Consider the following 24,797-nt stretch of genomic DNA (forward strand, 5'->3'; position numbering starts at 1 on the left):
GTTAACTTCTCTTCCTTTAGACCTCAGTCATCAGTTTTGCAGGGAAGCTTTTCCTATCTTTCAACTTACATATTCTTATAGTGCCATAATACCTCTCCTTCACTGTGGGTATATAGCACCATATATATAGCACCATATACTCCTCCTTCACAGTAGGTATGTAGCACCATATACCCCTCCTTCACCATAGGTATATAGCGCCCATATACTGCTCCTTCATGGTAGGAATATAGCGCCGTATACCCCTCCTTCACAGTAGGTATATAGCGCCGTATGGATTATAGTGCCGTATACCCCTCCTTCACGGTAGGTATATAGCGCCGTATGGATTATAGTGCCGTATACCCCTCCTTCACAGTAGGTATATAGCGCCCATAAACCGCTCCTTCATGGTAGATATATAGCGCCGTATACTCCTCCTTCACGGTAGGTATATAGCGCCGTATACCCCTCCTTCACAGTAGCTATATAGAGCCATATACCCCTCCTTCACGATAGGTATATAGCGCCATATACCACTCCTTCACAGTAGATCTGTACCCCTCCTTCACGGTAGGAATATAGTGCCATATACCGCTCTTTCACAGTAGATATATACCCCTCCTTCACGGTAGGAATATAGTACCGTATACCGCTCCTTCACAGTAGATCTGTACCCCTCCTTCACGATAGGTATATAGCGCCATATACCAGTCTTTCACAGTAGATATATACCCCTCCTTCACGATAGGTATATAGTGCCGTATACCGCTCTTTCACAGTAGATATATACCCCTCCTTCATGGTAGGAATATAGTGCCGTATACCGCTCCTTCACGGTAGTTGTCACAGTTGTAATTTTATACTCATTCGGATGGCTCCTGGTGTTTCCTCTTCATTAGTTATTGAACTCCATATGAAGGCAGAAACTTCCCTCTGCGTCTTTAAGGCCTAGTCGGATGATTTAGTAGGTAAGCGATACATATTTAAAAGAATGAATAACTGGGAATCAGTAAAGCATAGGCATGAAGAGAATGGATTTGGAGTTTGTCATTGGTCTGGATTTGAATCTGGGCTCTCCCCTAATAACTGTGACAGTGGGCAGCTTGCTTAAGAGAGAAGTCTCTCCATCTGAAAAAAGGATATAGTAAATGCTTTCAAAGGTTCTTTGGAACAATGTGATAGCATTTGTAAAATAAAGATTATCATGCTTTGGATATGGAAGATGTTAAGTGGTAGCTTTTACACTTATTTTTTACAAACCTTTTTATTATAAAATAAAAAATGCAGATTCAGAAAATCCCACCAAACAAATGTATAGATGGATGGATGATTATAGAGAGAATTCCCTGGAGATACACCCCTTTGTATCTCCACCCCAATGTCAGCACCTTCTCTCCCACCTTAGCAACCTCATCTTGACTTTATAGGAATCACTTCCTTGTGTGTCATTATAGTTTTATCACTCTGGTGTGCATCAGTGGACATAATAGTTTAGTCTTGTCTCTTAAAAAAAAAGTTTCCCTTCTATCCTTTTATTTTCTTTAGTTTATCTACTGAAGAACCTAGAGGATTTGTCCTGTAGAGTGTCCTGTGTCTGGATTTTGCTGATTGCACATCAGTGATGCAGTTCAATGTGCTCCTCTGTGTGCTCTGTGTACTGCAAATTGACAGTGGGTCCAGAGGCCTGCTCAAACTCCTGTTTGATTCCTTTGGCAAGACTTTAGCTAGTGGTGTGCTCTTTTATTAGAAGTCATGTTGTACCTGGTTCTCTTTCCCTTTGTGATATTAGTAGCTATTGACACTCAATACCTAGATCCATCAATTTATTAGGAGTGACAAGATGGTGATATTTTGTCATTTTTCAGTTATTGACTTAAATACTTTTAGAAGAGTATTGTCTCTTGTCCCTTGTCTGCTCTTTGGTTACATAAAGGTACAGTTCAGTAGAAAAGCTGGATGAAACCTTGATTCTTCACTTTATCAGTTTCCACAATGAGTTAGTTCCTTATCCTCTGAAGGTGACCAATTCCCCCATTGTGTGTTTTTAAAAAGTATTATTATGAATTCTGCTGGGCGTGGTGGCTCACGCCTGTAATCCCTGCACTTTGGGAGGCTGAGGCAGGTGGGTCACTGAGGTTAGGAGTTGGAGACCAGCCTATACAACATGGTGAAACCCGTCTCTACTAGAAATACAAAAAATTAGTTGGGTGTGGTGGCGGATGCCTGTAATCCCAGCTACTCGGGAGGCTGAGGTAGGACAATTGCTTGAACCCGGGAGGCGGAGGTTGTAGTGAGTTGAGATCACACCACTGCACTCTAGCCTGGGCAACAAGAGCAAAACTCCGTCTCTTTCTCTCTCTCTCTCTATATATATGTATATAAAATGAATTCATGGATTTGACCATATTTGATGGGTTTCAATAAGTTGTGATTAATATATTTTTTGAAGCCTATATTATCCCATCTTTGGCCAGTGGGAGCCCTTGTTAGTTGACTCTTGCATCCTTTGGACATAACCCTTGTGGTCTTTGAGTGTTTTCTTGCTATGTGGTATAACAAAATGTTTCAGGCTCGTTTTGAATGTCTTCTGCTTATACCTGAAATTAACCATTTCTCCAAGATGAGCCCTGTTTGTTTTTTTAAAGTGGTAAATGGCATTTCAATAACTCGTTCTGAGCGTCAGGGAGGCTTATTACTATTGGACTGGCCATTGTTTTTTGACTTCCTCTATGGAAGGATCTGAAAAAAATACATATGAGATCTGTGTATTGCAGAAAACAATCACCCAGTAGTTAGATTTGTATATTCTATGTCTTTTTTTTTTTTTTTTGAGACGGAATCTCGCTCTGTTGCCCAGGTTGGAGTGCAGTGGCATGATCTTGCCTCACTGCAAGCTCCGCCTCCCGGGTTCACGCCATTCTCCTGCCTCAGCCTCCCGACTAGCTGGGACTACAGATGCCCGCAACCACGCCCAGCTAATTTTTGTATTTTTAGTAGAGACGAGGTTTCACCATATTTCACCGTGTGAACCAGTATGATCTCTAGCTCCTGACCTCGTGATCCACCCGCCTCGGCCTCCCAAAGTGCTGGGATTATAGGCGTGAGCCACCGCTCCCGGCCAGTATGTCTATGTCTTCTTAAAGGCCAGTGACACTCACTTTGAACTGTGCTTTATAATCCTCTATGTCATTTGCTTAGCATGGCATATGTTGGCATTGTTAACGGGTTCAGGGAAATCATTCCTGTGGCCCCAGTTTGACTTATTTCACCATCATCTATGACTATGAATACAGTGGACAAATACATGTATTACAGGAGTTATATAATGTGAATGTCATGAAGTGAATGCCTTAGTAATTGGTAGAGCTAAACTTAACATCTCTTGCACTGGCTGTTTGCAGATGTATTCGCTGCATTACGTTACCCAGTTTAATTCTTACATATATCATGGGAGGTAAGGACTGTTATTCTCATTTTGCAGATGGGAAAACTGAGATTTAGTGAGGTTAAATGATGCGCCCAGGCTACATAATCAGTGAAAGAACTGAGTTAAACCCATGTCTCTCTTTATTAACTCTGGAGTCTACACACTTAACCACTTTATTGCCTTTTTAATTATTAAAAATTTGTCTGGCCTGATTCAGAATTAAAACAACTTGGGAAGCTTTGGGATGATTCTAGGATCTGCTTAGGACTTAATGTCACTTCAGAGGTCTCAGAATGAACTTGAATGATGTCACAGCTGTCCCTTCTGTGCTCATGAGAATCTTTACTAATCAAGTAAGGCACCAGGATGTGACTGCAGAATCCCTCTCAATACAGCATTCCAGGCAGCCACTAAAAATTCATGCAGTTGGCACATAGCATGAAACCCATCTGGCATTTTGAGTGAGAACTTAGTAGAATGGCAGTGGTGCCTTTTGGATTCTGTGATCACTTTTTCTGTGCCTATATTACTGTGTCATCACTGCATTATAACAGCCAGGCATATACTTTTTTAGTCTCTTCTGGTAAAAATCAGTGTTTCCCAAACTATGATTCATTAACACTTAGTTCTGGGAGATGCTTTTAGGTACACTGCAAAAACAAAGAAGAGGAAGCATGGGAGGCTAGTTTGCTGGTCAAATAAGTCTGAGAAAACTAAAATTTTTTTTGTTGTTTGTTTGAGACAGGGTCTCACTGTGTTGCCCAGGCTGGGGTGCAGTGGCACAATTATAGCTCACTGTAGCCTTGACCTCCTGGACTAAAGCAGTCCTCCCACCTCAGCCTCCCAAGTAGATAGGATTACAGGCATGTGCCACCACACCCAGCTACTTTTTAAATTTTTTGTAGAGACAAGGTCTCACTGTGTTGCCCAGGCTGGTCTTGAACTCCTGGGCTCAAGTGATCCTCCTACCTTGGCCTCCCAAAGTGCTGGGATTACAGGCATGAGCCACCACACTGGGCCTTGGAAAAACTAAATTCTTAAAGCTTTACAATGTGTGTGATTAAATGAACATTGTAAGAACTCCTACTATAAAGAAATCTGTTTAGCTTTTTGATCCAATGTTCTCTAAACATGACTGATCCCTGTATCTCCTTCCTTTTATTTTTAAACAATAAGGAGATGTATTCTCTTAAGAAAGAATACACAGTCCAGAGAGAGGACAAGCTCAGGGCTAGGGCAGGCTCCACGTGGAGACCACTGAGCCTCCAGGACCGTTTCTCTGTGTTTCTTAGCCCTGTGCGTCGGAAGAGCTTTCGGGCTGTTGTCTGGGTGACTGTATCTGTTTCAGGCACCACGGCCATGCAGGATGCTACCCAGAGGAAGAGAGTCCCTTTTTGGAACAAGGAAAATGTGCTTAGAAATGCTCCTGGCAGTGTTCCTCTCACATCTTACTGGCCAGGTTTGGGCAGGTGCCCGTTTCTTACCTGTTGTTGGCATGGGGGACAGGATTTCTGTGATGGGCCGAGGCCAGTCATTTATCTTTTTTGTTTTGTTTCCCTTACGTCATTGTGTAGAACTAGGCCAGTCACTTAGAGAGGAGGGAGGTTGTGGGTCCACAACGCTTGGCCTCGTGTCAAGGTCTTCATGACAGGGCTGCCCTGCCTTTGTAGCCTTCATTCGTATTCCTCTTCTTCAAGCCGAACCGCTTGCTGTTCCCGAGTTTACCGTTGGGCGGGTGTGCGTGCCCCCGGGAAGGCCTTCGCCTGCATTTTTGTAGGTTCAGCTCCACTTGTTGTTGAAGGTCTGAATCAATTGCCCTTCCACCCAGGCGGCTTCATCATGCTCTTCATTTCTGCTCGGTAAGCATGCATTTATTGTGGGCAGGAGAGGGAGAGATCTAGGTAATTCCAGGTTTCTGGCTTGGAGGTTGAATGGGTATAAGTGCCCTTTGTGTAGGTTTGGGACGGTGGGGTCTAAGGATGTGGTACATTTTGGCCATGTAGATTTTGAAATGCCTGTGGATCTGTCCAGCTGGCGGTTAGGTCTGCAGGTGTGCAGTTTGCAGGAGAGATCAGGGTTAAGCAGGTCGATTTGTTGGTGGTCAGTGTATACCTGACAGTTAAGACTACAGGGAATGAGACTGCCCAGAGCAGTAGGATGGCTGAGAAGCAGCGAGTCCAAGTGTAGGCAAGGGAGGAGCAGCCCACCGAGGAGAGAAAGAGCATTTAGAGGCTGTGAGATGGAGAGAGAAACTCAGAGAGCAAGAGGGAGCAGATGGTCAACAGTGTCCGGTGGGGCAGAGAGGTCCAGAGGGAGGACCGAGGGTGTGCCCTGGACTTGGCAACTGGGGGGCCTTTGGAGGTCCTTGCCAGTGTGGTTTGGGGGTGGGAGTGGAGAGGTTCACAGTGTGCGGCCTGTGCTCTGTAGAAGCCTGGCTGAGAAAGCCAGAAGAGAAAGTGGCCCCTCGAGTGGAGTGTGTGTTACGGGATTTTTGTTGTTGGGGAGAGACATTTAAGCACGTTTTTAGGTTAAGGGAAAGATGGGAAAGTAGAGAGGAAGGGCCTGAACATCTCAGAGACAGATGGCAATTGATGGAGCCATGCCCAGGGGGGCAGGATCAGAGCATAGGTGGGGGGGTTCGACTTTAGTAGGAGATAAAAATGGGGGCACATGGAGAGAACTTGATGGAGATTGGCAGGGAATTAAGATATTTCAAGCTGGATAGTCTCAAATGTTTTGGTAAGCGGGAGACAAAATTAATTACTGATAGTGAGAACTATGATATGTGTAGAGGATATTTTTTTTATTTTTATTTTATTTTATTTTAGACAGCGTCTTGCTCTGTAGCCCAGGCTAGAGTGTAGAGGAAGATTGTAGCTCATTGCAGCCTTTACCTCTTGACCTGAAGCAGTCCTCCTGCCTCAGCCTCCCAGAGTGCCACAATTAGAGGTGTGAGCCTGTGCCTGTAGAGGGTAATTTTAAGAGAGGCGGTAAAAGGTTTGGAAAAAACATCATTGGAAAGAATAACAGCAGAACCATTTATTGAGCCCTTATTGTGTACCAGGCATTTCACTAGACACTTTACATTCTCACTGAGCCCTCACAGTTATCCTATGAGAAAGTTTCTGCTCTTCCCATCGTATGGGTCAGGAAGCAGGTTTAGAGAGATGGGGTGACTAGCCGAAGGTGACAGAGCTTGCTAGGATGGTGCCAGGCTTTCTTTGACAGGAGAGCCAGCCCTCTTGATCTCTGTGCTCTGCTGTCTCATCAGGGAGAAGCAGCATCGCAAAGGTGCGTGGGCTGAGTGCTGAGGAGTTAAGGGCCAAGATGTGAAGCTGGAGGCCATGAAAGACTAGCGCCGCCTGCCATGTGGTTGTGAAACTTTTGTAGGTGGAGCGCTAACAAACTCCTGGAGTGAAGCAGTGGAGATGTCTGTGGGCTTGGTGTGACGGAGGGCCAGGGCACAAGAATGTTTAATGAGAGCCCCCCAGGCCTCATCAAGCCAAGGGAGGAGCTGAGGCCCGGAGGACGCTGAGAGCTTGGAGACAACGGAAGGGTCGGAGGCCTGCGAGGCCTCCTATCTGCTGTCATGCAAAAGACTTCCATGTGGCCGTGAGAATGGGCGAGCTCCGGGGAGTGCGGATGAGGGTTGCTGGAGGCGAGGAGGTCCAGTTGCCGCGTGGGTGGAATGTTCTATGTCTGTTGGCTTTTTTCTCTTTGACTGAAGGAATTGCCCCCGGAAGTTCTCTGGTGAAATGTTGAAGGAAGATTGCATGATCCATTATTAAATCAGAGGGATGAGGAGGCTGAGGGTGGGGAGAATGGGGGTTGCCATCTGTTGATTATTTTGCCCACGGCTGTCTCTGGGTGTACCCGTGTCATTCAGGCCATTCTCTTGTGACTGTGCTCAGGCACAGTTTTACTGACTACATGGCACACAAGTCAGGTATTGGGAAGAACTGTTTCTTCTTTAGAGGAGTATGTTTTAACCATGTTAAATTTCCAAGAATGGGTTTATTTATTGCCTCTACACAGTGTAAAATAAATGATTTTTGATTCAAGCACGATATTTATTTATTTTTATATTTTTATTTATTTAGAGACAGGGTCTCACTCCTGTCACCCAGGCTGGAGTGCAGTGACGCAATTATGGCTCGCTGCAGCTTCGACTTCCTGAGCTCAGGTGATCCTCCCACCTCAGCCTCCTGAGGAGCTGGGACTACGGGCACATGCCACCATGCCTGGCCAGTTTTTAAATTTTTTAGTAGAAATGAGGTTTCGCCGTGTTGCCGAGGCTGGGCTTTGAATTCCTGGCTCAAGTCATGGGTGCACCTTAGCCTTCCAAAATGCTGGGATTATGGGCATGAGCCACTGTGCCTGGCCTAAGCACTGTATTTAAAACTACCTCTCATGCATTTAACTGATTTTCCTTGCCTTTTAAAGTGATTAATGGCTTGTTACTATCTGCCTCTTTATGAACATACAAATGAAATATTATAATTATCATTTTAGTTAACCTAAAGTCCAAGTTATGAATGACTCTACATTATAAACAAACCTTTCTGATTTTCCTAATAATTAAACACTTCTGTTTTTTTCAGGGATCATAATTTTTTTTTTTTGAGACAGAGTTTTGCTCTTGTTGCCCAGGCTGGAGTGCAATGGCGCAATCTCGGCTCACCGCAATCTCCGACTCCCGGGTTCAAGTGATTTTCCTGCCTCAGCCTCCCAGGTAGCTGGTATTACAGGCAGGCACCACCACACCTGGCTAATTTTGTATTTTTTTTTTTTTTTTAGTAGAGGTGGAGTTTCTCCATGTTGGTCAGGCTGGTCTTGAACTCCCAACCTCAGGTGATCTACCGGCCTCAGCCTCCCAAAGTGCTGGGATTACAAGCGTGTGCCACTGTGCCTGGCCCAGGGATCATAATTTTTATCATCAGGACCAGTTAGCAGTGTTTCCTAAAGTGTGGTCTGAGGGTCACAGAAATAATTTAGGAAATGTTGTTAAAAATACTATACTTACTCTAAAGACATATCCTAAACTTTGTGAATTAAGAATGTAAGGGGATAGTGTCTAAAAATCTGCATTTGAACAAATTCCCCAAGTGATTCTTGAGGAAAACTGATTTAGAATGTTTTCAAGTTACAGATAGGGGCTTCCTGATGTCAACAAGGCCCAAGGAAACTAAGTCACATCTAATATTAGCATGGTTATGTATCCACGTGCACAAGGCTGCATTGCTCAGTCCTCTCTACTTAGTGGAATGACTGTTGCACAAAGGCCTGTCTTAATAACATGTTTCTTTTTTTTTTTTTTTTGAGACGGAGTCTTGCTCTGTCACCAGGCTGGAGTGCAGTGGTGCAATCTCGGCTCACTGCAAGCTCTACCTCCTGGGTTCATGCCATTCTCCTGCCTCAGCCTCCCGAGTAGCTGGGACTACAGGTGCCCACCACCACGCCTGGCTAATTTTTTTGTATTTTTAGTAGAGATGGGGTTTCACTATGTTAACCAGGATGGTCTCGATCTCCTGACCTTGTGATCTGCCCGCCTTGGCCACCCAAAGTGCTGGGATTACAGGTGTGAGCCACCACACCCGGCCAATAACTTTTTTTAAGAGCAGGATTGGCCAGACGCAGTGGCTCATACATGTAATCCCAGCACTTTGGGAGGGTGAAGCAGGTGGATCACTTGAGGTCAGGAGTTCAAGACCAGCCTGGCCAACATTGCGAAACCCCATCTCTACTAAAAATACAAAAAATTAGCCGGGCGTGGTGGTGGGCGCCTGTAATCCCAGCTACTCGGGAGGCTGAAGTGGGAGAATGGCTTGAACCTGGGAGGTGGAGGTTGCAGTAAGCTAAGATGGCGCCACTGCACTCCAGCCTAGACGACAGAGCGGGACTCCATCTTCCAAAAAAAAAAAAAGCAGAATTTATTCTTTGAATGTTAACACATTTATTTTAGATAGAAGCAGAAGAAGCAATTTGTATGATCTAGATCTGGACTGCAGTAAATAACTTTTAGTCATCAATTAAAAGGGATATAAAAGTCTGCCTCTTTGAGTAGATTTAATTGCATTGTATTTTTGTCTTTATGCAGCTAGTCTTTTATGGCAGTAATTCATTCCACTTCTTAATATGATACATTTATGCTATCTGGGCTGCTGGGTGTGGGGTCCAACTTTTCACTTCAAAGGAACTATGGAAGTCAAGGTCCCATTGAATCAAATTACCAATGTAATATTTTTTTCTAAGTATTTTATCACCAGTTTTTATTTAAAAGCTAGTTAAGGTGAACAACACACTCACCCGTCTAAACCCAAAGAATGAACTCAGAGACACGAAGAAGAGCAGAAGTGAGACTTTTAATGGTGGTCTTGCGAGATGGGGTGTCTGGTAGGCAGGCACACCGGGGGCAGTTTCAGCAGGTAATTTATCTCCTAGCATGCAAGTCCCCTCCCCAGTTCCTCATTGGTCAAGTACTATGGGGTTACAATCTTCTCGGATGTCGCCTGAGTTTTATTATCCCCCTTATAAGGTTGTACCCCATCCCCTTCCTCGCTTAAGTTTCAATTTCCCAATAACGAAATTTTCTTCCCTTTTATGGGCTGACCCGTCCTCTACATCCTGTTTGCTTATCATGACTTTCTAGGTGCACGAGCCTTGCAGTTTGTCGTGTCTACAGGCTGGATACCAGTACTTAGATGATCACGCCTCGAAAATGGACCATTTAAAATGTTTCCTCATAGTTAGCAAATTAACTAAGATAATGGAATTATGGTATTCCAGGACAGGAATGGAGTACAAAACAGTGATTGCTTTCGTGACTAAAGACCTCTGTGAAAAAGGCAATTCTGTGTGACTCATTCAGTTGTTGAGTTACAGGACAGCTTTAAAGAGGGGCAGCCATTCTGGCTTCCTCATCATTGATGTTCAGTGCTGTCAGTGAGAACTATGATGACATGAGAATTATTTTTGCAATATACTTCAATATGTATGAACTTCAAAATTCTCTTAGATTGATTGTATACTTGAGTAATTTTTCTTTTGTGGCCTGGGCTAGAAAGTGAAATGGAGAGAGCACGCCAGAACAGGAAGAATATTGGAATTCCCAAGCCCAGCCTTCCATGGTGCTATGGCTCATTAGCTACCCGATTATGAGTTTCCATCAAAAATAAAGCCAAGGCTGGTGGTGGTGGCTCACACCTGTAATGCCAGCACTTTGGGAGGCTGAGGCGGGTGGATCACCTGAGGTCAGGAGTTCGAGACCTGCCTGGCCAACATGGTGAAACCCCATCTCTACTAAAAATAAAAAGTTAGCTGGGCACGGTGGTACATGCCTGTAGTCCCAGCTACTCGGGAGGCTGAGGCAGGAGAATCACTTGAACCTGGGAGGCAGAGGTTGCAGTGAGCCGAGATCGTGCCATTGCACTCCAGTGACAGAGTGAGACTTTGTCTGAAAAAAAATAAAATAAAATAAATGAAGCCCTGTGAGTACAGAGAACATAATTTGTTTACCGTTCCCTCTCCAGTACCCAGCTAAGTGCCAGGCACACAGAGTGAGTCCTTAGTAAATGTTAGATGATTGAATAAATTGATGGAAACATGATTCATATCATAGAAACCTATGATTTCTCTTATGAACTCAAAATTACAATAGAAGCCAGTGATAAAATAGTTACAGATTTTTTTTTATCATACAAACTTTTTTAGGAATGCAAAAATTATTGTCAGGATTTTCAGTTACCTTTTTCTAAGCCAGTTTGCTTTTCTTCATTCATTATTTCTACCCTCTATTCGTTCTCTACTTGCCAATTTAGTCAAACCGCTATCTGCCTGTATGTTTTCAAGTACATGTTCTGATTTCAATTTTCAAGTGTTTGTCTGATTTGAAGTATACTTAAATTTCTCTTGTAATCAAATGGAGTATGTTTTGTAAAGATCTTCAGATTTGAATCTTAGAAATTAGAGATAAAGCTCTTTTTTCTCCCCATGAATCTAATTCTTCCAATTGAATGGAAAAACAACTTAAGTATTATTATTATTGTTATTATTATTATTTTTTTTAGACTGAGTCTGGCTCTGTTGCCCAGGCTGGAGTGCAGTGGCGTGATCTCGGCTCACTGCAAGCTCCGCCTCCCGGGTTCACACCATGCCTCAGCCCGCCACCATGCCTGGCTAATTTTTTTGTATTTTTAATAGAGATGGGGTTTCACCATGTCAGCCAGGATTGTTTCCATCTCCTGACCTTGTAATCTGCCTGCCTTGGCCTCCCAAAGTGCTGGGATTATAGGCGTGAGCCACCGGGCCCAAAAACAGCCTAAGTATTATTAACCGACCTCAAAATCTACTTCTATTGATCAGTTAATAAAGATTTTGCCTTTGTGTTAATACTTATTTTTCTTTTAGAAAGCAGGTTGGCCGGGCGCGGTGGCTCAAGCCTGTAATCCCAGCACTTTGGGAGGCCGAGAGGGGCGGATCACGAGGTCAGGAGATCGAGACCATCCTGGCTAACACGGTGAAACCCCATCTCTACTAAAAAATACAAAAAACTAGCCGGGCGAGGTGGCGGGCGCCTATAGTCCCAGCTACTCGGGAGGCTGAGGCAGGAGAATGGCGTAAACCCGGGAGGCGGAGCTTGCAGTGAGCTGAGATCCGGCCACTGCACTCCAGCCTGGGCGACAGAGCGAGACTCCGTCTCCAAAAAAAAAAAAAAAAAAAAAAAAGAAAGCAGGTTAATCAGCAGGACACATTACGAAAGGAATTTGCTATGAAAGTAAAATATGACAGCATGGGAGGTCATAACATCAATCCCATGTAATATAACTATAACTATAATCATTTTTCAGAAAGGTAATTAACATTGTTAAAAAGTTTAGACTATGACTTTTGGAACCATAATAGGAACCTGTATCTGTGAACTGCTTTATAATTGTTAAAGCACTTTTACATGCATATTATCCTTCTTCAAATGCATAATAATTCATTAATGTAAATAGTGCAGGCATTATTATTTTACATTGATGTGACTTTCAGAAAGGTGGACATGTTCATTATAGTCCAGCAAGTTAATGGGGAAGAAGCAACTGCAGTCTCATTTATTCTGGGTTTTAGCTGAGTGCTTTTGCCACTCTAATGTGATGGAATATGCTTTTGTCATAGTAATAAGAAGGGGATTATGCCCCAGTGGGAAGCACATTTTAATTTCGTATTTGTTCAGAGAAAAGATCTAATGGTTTCATATTCCTTCATAGGATGTAGTCTCTGGATCTATCTTAACACATAATTGTCTTTCATTATGGAAGTATAAACAGAACCTGAATCATACATTTGATGCATATAGGCATGGTTGGCCTTTGGCCTGGACGCAAAACATACTTTGATACATGGTGTAATAAGCTACAGAAGCTTCTGATCTAATCTGACATTCATCTTCCTCTATGTTCATGTGAAGTAAAATCAGGATACAGATGTAGGCTTTTGGAAGCTGTGTTGATCTTACTAAGTACCCCTCGGGGATAGAAGGCCCTGACCTGTGCCTTCACACGGCCTCTCTTGTTCATTACTCAGTTCTCCTTCTGGAGGTGCCCTGCTCAGAGGACCTGGGCTTTCAAGGGACATGGTTTAGGGTTGGCCAAACCTAAAAGACATGGTTTAGGTTGGCCAAAATCCCTTTTCAGGGATTCAAAAAAATCCCTGAAAAGGGATTTTTCCAGTTCACCTATGCATAATTTGTGCTTCAAGGCCAGAAAAGCTCAGAGTACCTCACCCCCGACCCCATTCTCTCCTTTGTTCCTTCAGTTTCTTCTCAGCTGATAGAAGACTCCCCTTTTGGCCAGTTGCAGTGGCTCACAACTATAATCCCAACATTTTGGGAAGTCAAGGTGGGAAGATTGCTTGAGGACACAAGTTCAAGACCAGCTTGGGCAACATAGTGAGACCCCTGTGTCTACAAAAAAAATAAAAATAAAAAATTAGCTGGGATTGGTGTACACGCCTGTAGTCACAGCTCTTTGAGAGGTTGAGGTGGGAGGATTGCTTGAGCCCTGCTGAGTCTGTCCTGCAGACCCTGGCCGAGCCAGATGAAATGAATATGCAGATGCAGGTATTTTGCGTGAGTGTGGCTAGGGTACTGCTGGCACTAGGGGCCGAAAAGACCGTGCAGTCCTGATAAGCCAAAGCTGCTTGTATATATTCAGTACAGATTTAATGACAAAGGCCTGGAGCCAACATAATCTGTGGGTAATTAACATTGTTGTCCCCCCTTGCAGGGAGCAGTCTTGTGTGCAGACAATCTAAGGTCAGCTTCCGGACAACATAAGTAAATAAACTTACCTAGATAAATTCCCCTCCATTCCCTTGCATCTACTTCTCACCTTCTGCCTCAGGGTAAGAGAATTAGCTGCCTTCAGCTTTGCAAAACCTCCTGGCCTTCCAAGAAGGTTTGCATCTTTCCCTATAACTTTTTATAACTTTTTCTACCACCCTGACCGATCCCCTATAGTAGCCAGGAGTTTGAGGCTGTAGTGAGCCATGACTGTGCCACTGTACTCCATCCAGCCTGGGCAACAGAGTGAGACCCTGACTGGAAGGAAAAAAAGACTCCCCTGTGAAACAAAAGAAAATTCTTGAGGCATTTAATCTTTTGAATTAAGTCAGAGTCCAAATCCAGCTATATATTTTATAGATGCTTTTAGTATGTTTTAGAACATTTTTGGTGGTACCAGTAGCATAACAGTGGCAACATTTTTTGTTTGAAATAGAAAAAAAAAGGTGGAGACAAACTGAATATAGAGTAAGAGAATAAATTATGGTATAAGCTATTCAAAACATTGTCTGAGTCTTTTATTATTATAAAAGATATTCATGATAAAGTACTGAGTGTAAAAAGCCAGATACAAAGTTGTATATATACCATGATCCCAATTTCTTTTAAAAAGTGTACAAATGAAAAAGTTACCAATAATTTATTGTGGTCAGACATTGTTACAGTACTTGGTGTGTGTTAACGCTCATATCAATTTTGTGAGATAGGTACTATTGTTATCTCTATTTTACATATGAGGAAAGTGAGCTATGGAAAAGTAACTTGCCCAAGGTTACATAGTAAGTGTTGGAATCACTGAGAAGAAGGAAATATACCAAAATGGTATTAGTGATCATCTGGATCATTATGAGTCAGTTTAATTCCTTACATCTATAACAGAGAATGTATCTCTGCTGTTTATATAATTGGAAATAACAGTTTAAAAAGAAATTATAGCATCTTTGAAATTCAGAAAAACAGTAATATGAGAAAACTTGTAGGTTGAATTTTAAAGAATAGCTGCTCCTTCCTATATCTAAAGTAGAAATTGTGCTTGATTAAGAGGGGAAAAAAGACACAAATCCACTATTTTCTATTAATACAATCTCCCTAAATGATAACCTCTCAGTATCATGTTAACAATGTTCTGGGTTTTTTTGATAAGGAAAGTAAGATATTCTTTAGTTTATGGTTCAGCATAATAAAAGCGCAACTCAGGAAACTGTCAAACCAGGTTTTGTTCGGATATTTAAATGCTTTACATCATAGCAAAACATCTCCAGGAAATGTGCACTTTCTTCTCTGTAAAGCATATCCTCAAAGGCAAAAAGTACTTCAAGAATTATGTGCTGTGTTATGCTGTGTCTTCCTGGTTGCTTAACTTTTCAACCTCTCCTTGCCTTTATTTCTGCCATTCCTGTGCCTTTAGAAAACCCATCTATCAACCAACTTTGGATTTGTTGAAAGTTGGTAACATTTTGAGTTGTATTTGTGATACCGTCTGGTGGGTGCTCTGCTAAGAGCTTTGTGAGAGCAGCCATTACAGACTAGACACCCACGGCTTGAACATGGCTCGAAGTTTAGCCCAAACAGTGGCAGCCTGCAGAGTTTGTAATAACATTGAATTAGTTGAAGATATCATCCAAAATTCATAACTTTCATTTTTTGTTGTTGTTGGGGAAAAAAAAATTAGGCCGGATTTGGTGGCTCTTGCCTGTACTCCCAGCACTTTGGGAGGCCAAGGTGGACGGATCACCTGAGGTCAGGAGTTCAAGACCAGCCTGGCCAACATGGAGAAACCCCGACTCTACTATAAATACAAAAATTAGCTGGGCATGGTGGCACGTACCTGTAGTCCCATCTACTCAGGAGGCTGAGGCAGGAGAATCACTTGAACTCAGGAGGTGGAGGTCGCAGTGAGCCGAGATCATGCCACTGCACTGCAGCCTGGGCTACAGAGAGAGACTCCGTCTCAAAAAAAAAAAAAAAAAAAAAAAATTGAGAGCACCTAGCAGCACAGTTGTTGCAATCCCCTTTACACATTTAGAGTTCTTTTCAGGCCCCTATCATCTTTTTTTAGATCCCTGATATTATTTATTTGATCATCTTGAGGCATATTAGCCCACATAAAAAGCAAGCTAGAGAGGAGAGTGGCTGGGTCAAGGACCCACATTAGTAAATGGCAGAGCGGAACCCGCCTGCCGTGGGAGCCTGTGTTCTTCCTCTTAACATGACTGCTTGCCTTCCAGGTGGGGAATGACACTATGGCTCACGTGACGATCTTTTGTCAGAATCTTAGTCATATTAGGTGTAGCTGACCTTTCAAGTTTCTTAGTCCCTTCTCATCCTTCTGAGGAGGGATATGCCTATTTTCTTCATTTCTTTGGTTTGGAATAAATTAGTCTTTGAGGCTGAGGCAGAATATCATTGTTTTGAAAGAGGTCCTGGTTTTGAGAATATCATAGTTTAAGAATGAGAGTATCAGTCATGAGATCCCAGTAGATCGTCAGATGCTGAGTATACTTGGAGAGACTCAGCCATGTGACGGCTCCATATGGTTAATGATGATTTTTGGGGAGTTTGTGTTTGCTTTTATAAGATGAACCATTTCAGTAGCTTTATAGGATATTACACTTGTCACCCCTTGAACTCTGTACAGCTGTTTCCCTTTACAAAATAACACCAAAAATACAGTAAACTTTTAACTGTATGTAGTGGAGGCAAGAGCACTTGTTTATTTGAGAAGACCAGGTAATAGGCATGAAAAAAATTGCGAGTTACAGGTTGGCTGTTCTGGCTGCCAGTGAGCAGTGTCCTACTTAAAAACAGTGGACAATGAGGTGTGTATATTGGCTGGATTCCAGGGAGTTCCTGGTTGTTCAGTTGCTCCTGGTGTCTGAGTACTCAGGTTTCTCTGCCTGGCTTCTCTCTGGATGTTGCTTCCTCATAAGAGGGTTTCTGTAGCCTTGACACAAAGATAGTTTGAGCACATTATGGCTGGTACTCCGGAGTAAATAGAAAGCTGACATATATTCAGAAAAGGGTTTATTGATAAAACGTATGTGCATTGTCACATATATTAAAGAAAAGGTTTCGGCCAAGTGCAGTGGCTCACGCCTGTAATCCCAGCACTTTGGGAGGCTGAGGCGGGCGGATCACAAGGTCAAGAGATCGAGACCATCCTGGCTAACACGGTGAAACTCCATCTCTGCTAAAAATACAAAAATTAGTCGGGCGTGGTGGCAGGCGCCTGTAGTCCCAGCTACTTAGGAGGTTGAGGCAGGAGAATTGCTTGAATCCAGGAGGCGGAGGTTGCAGTGAGCCGAGATCACACCACTGCACTCCAGCCTGGACGACAGAGCAAGACTCCATCTCAAAAGGAAAAAAAAGAAAAGCTTTCAAGTTTTGCTCTGTCCTTAGAAAAATACTCTAAAAATGTTCTTAAAATGTTCTCTGTCTCCAGAAAAACTCACTGGGTAATTAAAAACGATCTTGATACGTTGTTTTCAAATAGGTTTAAATCTTAAAATGAAGACAAACTTTATTTTTGTTGTTGTTTTTTAAATCTTTTTTATCTTTCGCTTTCTTTTTTTTTATTTTTTATTTTTTGTGTGTTGTTTATTTATTTAAATAGAAAATAAGGTGTATATTTTACAGGACAGTGGTCTGTTTCACCAAGAGCTTTTATGAGTTAATATCGTGATATGGATACTGAAAACTTAAAGCAAGAGTAGAGTACCCAGTCCTAATTTTGGACTGGGATACTGAAGATTATCAGTTATCCTTTGTGAGTGTATTTTGAACATGTGTTTTCTTTCCTCTTTCCTAAAACAGGCATTTTAGGAAGATGATTGTCAGGAAGAGGTTGTCTTCACCTGAGGCCTATGCTAGCATAATAGAACAAGTCTTTGGGGAAATGTGCCTTGTGAAGTTCCTTTTTTTCAAACCTATAAATAGGAGAATGAAGACAAGTATTGCTTGGTTGTCCTCAGAGCCACAGGAATTTATTCATGTTTTAAATTTGTTGAATTTTCATTACCTTCTTTCTCTTTTTTTCTGAAATTTCATCTTGGGGAAAATGATTAGTGGATTCTACCCTTTTGACCTGAAAGCAATAGAGTATGTAGTGGCTACTCATTCAGACATGAGGAGATTCTGGCTTTATAAATAGTAAATCCGTAAAAAGGAATTTCCATGCAGAATGTGTACAGAAAACTGTTTTTCCTCTACTTTTGTACCACAGCAAACATAAACATAGAAGATTTTTGTGACAAAATGTGTGGGTGTTTTTTCCCCACACACCAAGCAGCAGACACCAGCAGGGTGCCCTCTAATTGTTCCAGCACCATCTACCTGGAGACAGTGTCAGAGCCCATAGGTTAAGCGAGGCTCGGTCCCCAAGAGCCCTCAACCCCCCACCCCCAACATCGGTCTGTAAGTCTGGGCCTCTGGAACTTCTGACCAACCAGCTTCAATTTGAGGTGCCCATGACCCCCTTTTGGGTTCAGTTAATTTGCTGGAACAGCTCACAGAACTCAGGGAAATGCTTACTTACATTTACTGTTTTTTTGTAAAAGATATTGCAAAGGATACAGATGAAGAAATGCTATGGTGAGGGATGGGGGAAGGGTGCGGAGCTTTCATGCCCTCCCTGGGCACCACCCTGCAGGAACCTCACATGTTCAGCTGTCCTGAAACTCACTGAGCCCTCCTCTGGAGCTTGCCTTCCTCCAGAGTATAGAGTGGGACTCTCTGATGGGAAGGTCTTAAGACCCACAGCCAGAGAGGCAAGGGACCCTGAGAGTGGAAGGAGGACAGAAAAAGGTCAGAGGCCTCGAGGCCAGACACACCCAACATTATAACAAAAGCCTGAAACAAAAGACTGGCTGTGGGAGTTAGGAGCCAGGAACCCTGGATGAAACCCGATACGTATCACAACACTGCACAGAGTAACCCAGTTATTTTTGGCCCATGAGGTGTTTTTTTTCTCTTTCCTGTTCTCCTGGCTTACAGATTCTCCATCAGGCTATGGGGATGGGATAGGAACAAAGAACTGTTTTGTTTCTAGTAAGGGCCGGTGACTCCTAGCGGGTAGGGTGTGGGAACTTCAGAACCAGATTGGAAAATCAGATTGAAAGAATAATAGGTAGGGGTTTTGCTTAAATAGAGTTGAAATAGAAAACATTATTCTCATAAACCCATCTTCCCTGCAATTTGATTTTTATTGTGCTAAAATACTTATAAAATGTGCTATCTAAACCATTTTTGAGTATACAGTTCAGTGATATTAAATACATTTACAATGTTATGCAACCATTGCTACCATCTATCTCCATAACTGTTTTCATCTTGTAAAACTGAACCTCTGCTAGGCACGGTGACTCGTGCCTGTAATCCCAGCACTTTGGGAGGCCTAGGTGGGAGGATCGCTTGAGGCCAGGAGTTCATGACCAACCTGGGCAACATGGTGAAACTCCCATCTTTACAAAAAACTTAAAACATAGCGAAACACACAGAGACACACACTTGTAGTTCTGGCTACTCAGAAGGCTGAGGTGGAAGGATTGCTTGAGCCAGGAGATCGAGGCTACAGTGAGACAAGATTGCACCACTGCACTCCAGCCTGGGTAACAGAGTGAGACCTTATCAAAAAACAACCCCCCCACCAAACTGAAACTCTATACCCTTTAAACATTAACTCACCATTCCCCCCTTCCCCTAGCTCTTAGAGAAACCATCGTTTTATCATTAAATAGACGAAAGGCCTTATTCAGATGTAGTCAGTAGTGACAAACATGTTTGTAGGTTACATGTAAGTATGAAGTAGAGAGATAAAAGAAATAAACAGACACATGGCAAGAGGTAGTAGATCCGTAACTAGGAAGATAAAAAATAAGAATAAAAAATAAAAATTTTTGAAGGAAGTTATAAAGATAGACACATATCCAAAGAATATACTTCAGATATGCATGTCAGTCATATTCATACCCAGCCCTTACAGGCTGTTTCTATTTTAAGAACTCAAATTCAGGAACAACTCTTGTTTGTTTGTTTATTTGAGACAGTGTCTTGCTATATTGCCCAGGCTGGATGCAGTGGTACAGTCATGGGTTACTGCAGCCTTCATCTCCTGGGCTTAGTCAGACCTCCTTCCTCAGCCTCCTGAGTAACTGGGACTACAGGTGCCTGCCACCAAGCCCGGCTAATTTTTTAAGTTTTAGATGGGGTTTCACCATGTTAGCCAGGCTGGCCTCAAACTCCTGACCTCGAGTAATCCATCCGCCTCTGCCTCCCAAAGTGCTGGGATTATAGGTGTGAGCCACTGCCACCAGCCAGGAACTTCTTTAAAAAGTTTTTTGGCTTTGGTTTTGTCATTTGATCAGTATTGTTCATTTAACTATTTGCCAAAGCATTGAGAAGTTGTGATTAAAATTATTTAGCAGTGTAGACCTCTGAAAGCATTTAACTCAATTAAATATTACCCCCAAAATTCGTAAGTTATTTAAATATCTGCCTGATGTTTTAAAAGCAGTAGAATTTGAAAATTCCTCATTTCCTCCATTTTTTTTCTTCTGTGAACCAAATGAAAAATGTTAAAATTTCAATAAAATCTAGACCATGTATTTAATTTCATAGAGAGCTACCCAGAAACTAGAAAATAGTTTTAAAAGGTCACATGATTTTCTTTTATGCATTAAATGTCTGTCTATATGTGATTATGATTAAGATTTTTAAAAAATTCCTTGGGAAAATATTGAATGCTATATGTTAATTTGAGCATAAAGGAATGTCTTTTCTTTCTTGGGTGCAACATGTACATTTTACAGTTTAAAAAAAAAAAATTCCACTAAGAAATCTTGAATCTGTCTTTTTTTCCTCTTTTTTTATAAGGTCACCAGAAGACTTTTGTTTGTTTTTAATAACAGCAAGCACGAACAGGGATGACATCCTTGGCACTTGATTGTAGATAGCATGAGACTAATCAAGGACTGGAAATTCTCCACTCTCAGTTGGGTGGCCTGGGGCTGTGGGATTGATTGCATCTGTGCTGGTCTGGCCTCTGCTTGAGAACAAAGTGGTTCTGCACACTGGTTTGTAGGGTGAGGGTGACAGTAGCATTAGCCTTTTAGATCTCCAAGTCATGTGGCAGTGCTGGTCAAGAACTTGTAATATTTCTCACCTGAAAAAAAAATGTTCTGCAATTTTTTCCTTCCAAATCAATAAGTAGACCCCAATTATGTTATACATGCTTTTGATTACTGTGATATGTGATCAAGTAAAAAATCTTCTTTTTAATGTAGTCTCACTAGACAGATAGTGGGGTTTTAATTCTATAGTCTCTCCTTTAAGAAAAAAAAGAAAAAAAATGCCAAACAGTATCTTCCCTCCCCCGCCCCCCACCCCGGCAGAGTCTTGCTCTCTCACTTGGGCTGGAGTGCAGTGGCGAGATCTCACCTCACTGCAACCTACATCTCCTGGGTTCAAGCTCTTCTCATGCCTCAGCCTGCCGAGTAGCTGGGATTACAGGTGCCCGCCACCACACCCAGCTAATTTTTGTATTTTTAGTAGAGACGAGGTCTCACTGTGTTGGCCAGGCGGACTCAAACTCCTGACCTCAAGTGATCTGCCAGCCTCGGCCTCCCAAAGTGCTAGGATTATAAGTGTGAGCCACTGTACCCAGCCCAAAGTAGTATCTTTATACAGTTATTTATTTATTTTTTTAACATCACTTGCTGTTATACAGACACACATAGACTTAAAATTCTGTACCTCTGGCCTAGAGGAAACCACTTTTAAAAGTGTTTGTGCTTGCAGACATTTTCCCATCATAGAAAACTTTCCATGAAGGTATATATATATATATCTTTTTAATGGTATACCATAATTTATTTAACTCTTTGTCTATTAACACATATATAAAAACTTGCGTTACTTCCAATTTTTTTGCCCCTATAATTAATATAGCAGTAAAATTCCTTATACTTTTTCATATTTCTGTTGGGCAGAGTCCTAGGAGTGGCAATGCAGAATAGAAAGTCCTTTAGGCCGGGTGCGGTGGCTCACGCCTATAATCCCAGCACTTTGGGAGGCCGAGGCAGGTGATCACATGAGGTCAGGAGTTCCCGACCAGCCTGGCCAACATGGCGAAAACCCATCTCTACTAGAAATAAAAAATTAGCTGGGTGTGGTGTCGTGCGCCCGAAGTCCCAGCTACTCTGGAGGCTAAGGAGAAGTGCTTGAATCTGGGAGGCGGAGGTTGCAGTGAGCTGAGTGGTTGCAATGAGCACCACTATACTCCAGCCTGGGCAACATGTGAGACTCAAAAAAGTCCTTTAAAATTTTGACATATGTGGCTCAGTTGCCTTCTTAAAAGCTTGTAGAAATAGATATTTCCCCCAACAATATATGAAAACAACCATTTCCCTGTGTCCTTGTCAACATTAGATACATGAGTCCTTTCCTCTGCCTTGGCAGTCTGATGGTGTCTTGTTGCTCTAATTTGCATTCCTCTAATAAAAAAGGGGATTGCATTTTTTTGTCATACATTTATTGGTCATTGTTTATCTTTTATGATTTCCCTTTCAACTTCTTTGCTTGGTTTTCTTTTGAGTTATTTTTCTTATTTTTGGAGTCTGTATGTAATAATATTTCTTTGTTACACATGTTATAGATATTGTCTCCTAGTCTATCATTTATATTTCGTTTGCATCATCTTCTGTGAAACAAGAATTTTGTATTTTAGGTAGTCAGATTTGTCGTTTTTTTTCCCCTTTCATACCATTTGGATTTTGTGTTTTATTTTAGAGAAGCCTTTTCCATTCCAAGATTATAAAAAGCTGCTCCCTTATTTCCTCTTAATTCTTTTTTAGTTTAAAACATGTTGAGCTGCTTAATCTTTTTGGAGTTATTTATATGCAAAGTGTAAGACCATAACATTTTATTCCCATGTGAATATCAAATTATTCCAACATCATTTACTGAATAGTGTGTGATTTTTATCATTAATTTCAGTTTTTTAAAGAAAATTATGTTCTTAATTTGCACATATATAGCTACATCAGTTTGTGTACTCTCTACCATTGTGCTGATTTATTTATTCCTATACAGTCACTATACTGTTTTGATATCTGGTAGGGAAAATCCTTCCTTAATTTTTTTTTTCCAAAAAATTTTAACCTTAAGCATTTATTTACTTTTGTGGAAAAACTTCTATTATTCGTTAAGCCTTATCTTAATGCTTGTTTAGATGGCATTTCATACCTTTGATTTTGTTTTTATATGTGACTTATTCATTCAGTAATCTGCTTTGTATTTTTTTCTTTTCGTTTCAGAGTCCTGTGTATGGAAACGGGCATGAATCAGCTCAGTCTAGAAGGGTAGTAATTTCTCATAATATGGATAAAGCTCTGAAAGAAGGTAAGGATTAAATGAGAGTATGTAATTACCATGTAAAGCAATTCATTATGTTCTAAAAGGAAAATAATAATCTCCAGCAAATTTATTCTTCTTGTCTGCATGTAGCATTAGGAATTTTTTCTTCATGAGTTTATATTTGGTGACTAAATACATCCATGTTTTGTCTGCATGTAAGGGATTTACATATTTGTTGAGTAGGAATTTCCAGATCATATGAAACTAGCCAGCCATGTAGAGCTAGTTCCATCATATGAAGCACAAATCTCTTCTCTCTTTTCTAAAATGGGTTTTAGGAATTTTTTTTTCTTCTAGTTATAACCTAGAGACAGCATTTTGGGGATAGACAGACTCAGGCTCACTCACAGACAAACCAGTTAAACCCAACTAAGTGATAGTAGTCTTTCAGAGGAATGAACATGCAATGAAGCTTGTATTGAAGAAGGCAGAAGCGGGGTGGTGGAAGGTAAAATATGGCTATGTCTGAAAGTGGGAATAAATAAGTGTGCTTTTAAATATTAAAATTTTAAAAGATAATATATTTTGAGGATCAAATTAAGGTTTAAGAAAGATTTTAAATATCAAATTTCTAAAAACAGTGACAGTTTTAGTTAATTTTCAGAAAACAAGCCATGAGTTTTTCAGGTGAATACATGATGTTAGACATGACGTTAAGAGAACTGAATAAGTGATAGGTACATACATAAGTTTTACTCATCATAGTTCACAAAAATCACCATATCAAAATCTGAAAATGAGAGTACTATATCAGTACAGAAACAGTTTGAAATTGTGTGGATTCATATAATTTTAGACCTTTGGGGACATAATTAAATTTTTAAAAATATTTCTATTAGTAGTTAAAGTACAATGACATATAAAACTTACTGGATTTAAAATTTAGCTATTATTCATAATCTCATAATCACGATTTTAGAGTATAGGATTGGCTGGGTGTGGTGGCTCATGCCTGTAATCCTAGCATTTTGGGAGACTGAGGTGGGTGAATTGCTTGAGCCCAGGAGTCCAGCCTGGTAACATGGTGAAACTCAGTCTCTACAAAAAATATAAATATTAACTAGGAATGTTGGCACATGCCTGCAGTCCTAGCTACTTGGAAGGCTGAAGTGGGAGGACTGCTTGAGCCCAAAAGGCAGAGATTTGCAGTGAGCCTGGATTGCACCACTGCACTCCAGTCTGGGTAACACAATGAGACCGCATCTCAAAAAAAATGTGCAGGATTTATTCTTTTTTTTTTTTTTTTTTTTTTGAGACGGAGTCTCGCTCTGTCGCCCAGGCTGGAGTGCAGTGGCCGGATCTCAGCTCACTGCAAGCTCCGCCTCCCGGGTTCACGCCATTCTCCGGCCTCAGCCTCCCGAGTAGCTGGGACTGCAGGCGCCCGCCACCTCGCCCGGCTATTTTTTGTATTTCTTAGTAGAGACGGGGTTTCACCGTGTTAGCCAGGATGGTCTCGATCTCCTGACCTCGTGATCCGCCCATCTCGGCCTCCCAAAGTGCTGGGATTACAGGCTTGAGCCACCGCGCCCGGCCTGGATTTATTCTTAATTGCTTTTATTGAGGTAAAATTTACATACTTTGAAATGTACAAATCTTAATTATACAATTCAGTAATTTTCATAAATGTGCATAACTGTATAACCACCTCATTCA

The 24,797-nt window shown here is 41.7% G+C and overlaps 1 protein-coding gene across 1 annotated transcript in view; it reads left to right on the top strand.

Annotated features, from left to right (window-relative positions):
- The window catches only part of SNX25 (sorting nexin 25), a 145,096-nt gene that overhangs the window by 11,807 nt on the left and 108,492 nt on the right, over nucleotides 1–24,797 (top strand). Inside the window, exon 2 of the mRNA XM_025385144.1 lies at nucleotides 23,045–23,129. Within this exon, the coding sequence (XP_025240929.1) occupies nucleotides 23,045–23,129 (85 nt within the window). The remainder of the gene's footprint in view (nucleotides 1–23,044; nucleotides 23,130–24,797) is intronic.

Source organism: Theropithecus gelada, chromosome 5, assembly GCF_003255815.1.
Source record: "Theropithecus gelada isolate Dixy chromosome 5, Tgel_1.0, whole genome shotgun sequence".
In the NCBI taxonomy this organism is placed as follows: Eukaryota; Metazoa; Chordata; class Mammalia; order Primates; family Cercopithecidae; genus Theropithecus; species Theropithecus gelada.